Here is a 4,322-nt window from a genome sequence, read left to right as displayed (position 1 = left end):
TAATAACAACACTTTCCAATTTGTATTGTGTCTTGAGCATAAGGATTTCAATAATTAGTTTTATATTCCCTAATGAGTTGTGATCCGTATGTTGCTTTAGAAAATGCAGAGAGTTCCTTGCTTTAATGTAAAACAAGGAACTCACAATCAATTATAAGCAATTTTTTCCATGAGATGAATTATCACAAGGGGCTAGAGACCTAGTCACCACATCTCGCAAAAGCTCATCTTGTTGAGTATGTATGGAAAGACAGTAAATAAAAAGGAATCCATTTTCCTTGTGCTTGGTTGACATAGAAATTCTATCATCTTTCTGCATCCACTTCATAGCTTGTAAAATGCTTATTTGGACCAAAGTGGTTTGTAGTTTGTAGCCCTATAACTAGTTGTTTGTAATCTCCTTTAACCGAGAAATTCACGTAATGGAAAATATGTAGTTAACAAACAAAGTAGACCCTTATGCTTCTAAGTCTTTATGTTCATGATCAACTCATCAAACGAGGATTTGGTACGAAAAGTTACAATTGAATTGTTGGCTTACTGCTGCAAAGCTATCATTTTGGGGCCCAAAAATGAAAATGCAAGCAACTTTTATATCGATGTATATAGATCCAAAGAGTGGTGCTAAAGAAGTGTGTAGATATATCTACCTTCTTATGTGAGCTTTAAGAGCTCTCAAAATGAAAATGCTAACAAGTTGTACATCTACTAATATATATGGCGGAAGGGGGAAGCCCTTTACATGTGTCGCAATTTGCGACCTGAAGGCTAAAGTCCAAAACAAAAACAAGCCCTTTTGCACGCGATAAAGAGGGAGAGAGGGGGGGAGAGAGAAAGCCGTACTAGTCAATATTTAAGATGCAAAATCTGGTGATAGTCAAAAATTTTCAATCTTAGGTTCTAATGTGATTTTTGAAGTGCAGGTCTCGTGATTTTATCACTTGTTTTAATGTAAAAAGACCAAATGAGCTGGCTGCAAACGAGTGCAGTAATACTAGTGGGTAGACCGTAGAGTCGGTAAGTAGAGAAGTTACTCTTCTGCAACACTTTGGACAATGCTCACTCAATGAATGCACTTCTGAATTATTAGTAGCTCGGCTCTTCTACCTCTCCGGCTCCCGATTTTTCTCCCATGGAAACATGGAAACAGCTGCTCTTATTCCTGCCCAGCACCGCGATTGGGTAGACAGGTTGCGACAGGGCGGGCCCTCCCCTCTGTCTCTCCACTCTGCCCCCAACAGCTGGGCATTCCCTTCCTGCCACCTCTTCTCCCTCCGCGGCCCCGATTACCTCACAACCAAGGCCAAGATCCCAGCCTCTGACTGGCTCCTCCATCCTCTTGCCTTTGACTTACTCCAAGGCCCCTCTCACATCTCCCACATCATGAACCACCCCCATTCGCGCGTCCGCGCCGCCCTCGACATCGCTCTCCGTGACACCGCGCCGTATCACCAGCCTTTTGTGTGGGCTTTCAACGTGCAGCTGGGCAACAACAATCATCACAGCCTGGTTTTGTACTTTGTTAGCTTCAGCAGCCCTCCCCAGGGCTCCCTTATGCAGAGATTCCTTGATGGGGATGATGCCTTCCGCAATGCCCGCCTCAAGCTCTTGACTCGCTTCCCCGAGGCACCATGGCTTGTGCAAGTGGCGATAGGGGAGAGGTGGCCTGTGTGTATGGTGGGTAAAATTATGAAGTGCACCTACATAAGGGAGAAGCACTACATGGAAGTGGATGTGGATGTAGGGTCATCGATGCTGATACGCACGGCCATAAGGCTCACATTTGGTCTTTTTCCGCTTGTCACGGCGGATATAGCCTTTGTGCTGGAGGGCAATGATCCAGATGAGCTTCCAGAGAAGATTTTGGGGGCAATGAGGCTTGTGAAGGGAGAGCCTTCCTCTGCCCCCTATATGGAAATGGACATTGGTGAGGAAACAGCTAGTGAGAGTGAAGTGGTCGATCACAAGAGTGCGAGTATCAAATCTAAGTTTATGAAGCTGTCAAGGTAATGCAAGCAGGGATGAAGAAGGTAAAGGAGCTGGTGTAGAATGACTGTGGGCGACTCAAATCATTCAAGGGAAGTGGGCGACTCAAATCATGCAAGGGAAGCTATTGGGTGCCGGCCAACAAGGTCTGGCGGCCTCTCTCTCTCTCTCTCTCTCTCTCTCTCTCGTTAGCTATTGAGTTCAAGTCTCGTCAGATACATCTTTGATGTCTTCGGATCAATGTTGAGCGACAATCATTTTGCTAACCATACACAATTTTTTCCGCTAGGGAATTTGATAAATTTGGGCTTATTTTTGCATTTTCTCTCACACACACACACGCGCGCGTGCCACACACACGTGATTCACTTTTATTATTTTTGGGAGTCACGTGTGGTGGGTAGAGTTAATTGTCCTCACCTTAGTGTTGCAACGTGCAAGAGTGTGAAACATGAAGTTTGAATACAAGATCGCCAAGTCTACACCCCAATGCGAATGTACGTCTGCCCATCTTGGTCTTGATTTTTACTATTTGGTAAAATTAATTTACGTTTTTGTTTCCCACTAGTTAAAATATCGCGCAACTTGTTGATGATGAGATGCACCCAAGCATATTTAAAGTACTAGTGTGCCATAAATACCAAATGGGTTAGTTGTGGTAATCGAAATGGTGAGAGTTTATGGATCGATAAAAGTAATTTAGGTACCCCCACACGGGAAGGGGTAATTTGTAATTGCAAGAAATCTAACAATATCATGTCATGATCTCCAAGAAATCTAACAACAACATGTCATGATCACACGCAAAAGGAAAAGTTATTGTTATTTGGGAAAAGGGAAGAGGGGGGGGGGGGGGGGGGGGGGGGGGGTTATGCAAAGTTGAAAAGTTAAATTAAAAGGAGAAAATACAAGAGAAGGGTCTCAAGGTAGGGCAGAGGAAGGGCCCACGTGTACATCTTTACATCTCATGTATGCATTCAAACATGATGAGTCTAGGGACAGAGTACATTTGGCTGAAACAAAGTTTCCACTTTTGCCAAGGTAGGAACCTTTGTATCTCATGTTGACTTAGCTGAGAAACCATGTTCATATTAAGAGTACATGATATGGCAAGACATTTGATTTCATACAAAAAGGAATAGGCTTGGGCCAGGCTATTGGGTTGATCAGATGTGGATTTGCTGCGCCAGATGTTCCATATGTAGGAAGCTCTTATCTGGGACCAAAGATAGATGTCGAGACCCTGGCACTTTCCCAGTAGCAGCTCTTCCCAATTGAATGCTTGAGGATGTAAAGTGTGGACAGCTCTCTGGAGGGTCTTTAGAATGTGTTTGTTTCTTGGACAATTGATAAACAAGTGAGCTAGAGTCTCCTCTTCAGTCTTACATCTATCACAAAGGTTCTGGGTGCCTCTGATTTTGTTAGCTTTGGCTCTAGTCCACACCCCATTATGTAGAATCAACCACAAGATCACACTTTGCTTCATGGACACAGGAAAAGCCCATATACATCTGAACCTGTAGCTCCACTGCCTTTTGCTCCAAGATAATTTCCATCTGGAGTTAAGCTTCATTTGGAGGACATCAGACAGCTCTTTATCCTGCACAAAGGTCTTATAATACACCAACAGAGTGTTAGAAAGACTTTTGGCTTGGTGACAAGGTATGGGAGTAATTGAGACCTGTTGATGGAACTTGATTAGAATAGGGCCAAACCACAAGGCAGTAGCCATTGGCAGGTGAAAGGATTCTTTGATATTTTGTATGTCCATCCATTTGTGATTCCTGAACAGATCTCCCCATGTTCTAATCCCCTTCTTAAAGCAGATAAGAGCTCTCCTGGAGAGTTGTATGCCCAGTTTGTGGGAATGGTAGCCAAACCAAATAGAATCCTGCATTACAAAATTAAGGTCATAGACAAGTTCAGGGGGTAAGGACTTTCCCTTCTTTATGTCCTGCCAGGATTCCCAATACTTGCAGATAAGATTAGTTCCTTTAAACTTCAGATCCAGCTGGCATAGAGTAATTTCCCTTAGGGATAAGCCTGACCAGGATTTGGAGTGCTGCACAAAAACAGGTGAGAGATCTTTGAATTAGTTTAGCCCAATAGTCATCACAACCAATAGATCTAACAATCCATTTTGCAGCCAGTTTCTTGGCAAGGAACTCCAGATTTAAGATGCCCAAACCACCAGCTTCTTTGGGTTGACAACATGTGGACCAAGCCACTTTGGGAACTTTGGGTATGTCCTCATTTCCTCCCCATAAAAATCTTCGAGCTGTAGAGAAAATCTTGTTCATCTGAGATTTGGTAGGCCTCCAGCAAGCCAGAAAGTA

General features: G+C 43.5%; 1 protein-coding gene across 1 annotated transcript; it reads left to right on the top strand.

Annotated features, from left to right (window-relative positions):
* Window positions 1-991: 991 nt before the first annotated feature.
* LOC147416478 (protein ENHANCED DISEASE RESISTANCE 2-like) lies at window positions 992-2,487 on the top strand. Its single transcript, XM_086508330.1, has one exon. It carries the CDS (start codon window positions 1,141-1,143, stop codon window positions 2,008-2,010), a length of 870 nt encoding a protein of 289 aa, XP_086364456.1. The 5' UTR covers window positions 992-1,140; the 3' UTR covers window positions 2,011-2,487.
* Window positions 2,488-4,322: the final 1,835 nt, after the last annotated feature.

The sequence above is a fragment of the Adiantum capillus-veneris genome, unplaced genomic scaffold (assembly GCF_014529385.1).
Source record: "Adiantum capillus-veneris isolate H3 unplaced genomic scaffold, ASM1452938v2 Hic_scaffold_936, whole genome shotgun sequence".
In the NCBI taxonomy this organism is placed as follows: domain Eukaryota; kingdom Viridiplantae; phylum Streptophyta; class Polypodiopsida; order Polypodiales; family Pteridaceae; genus Adiantum; species Adiantum capillus-veneris.
The sequence above is the reverse complement of the archived record's forward strand: the minus strand, read 5'-3'. Positions and strand labels throughout refer to the sequence as shown.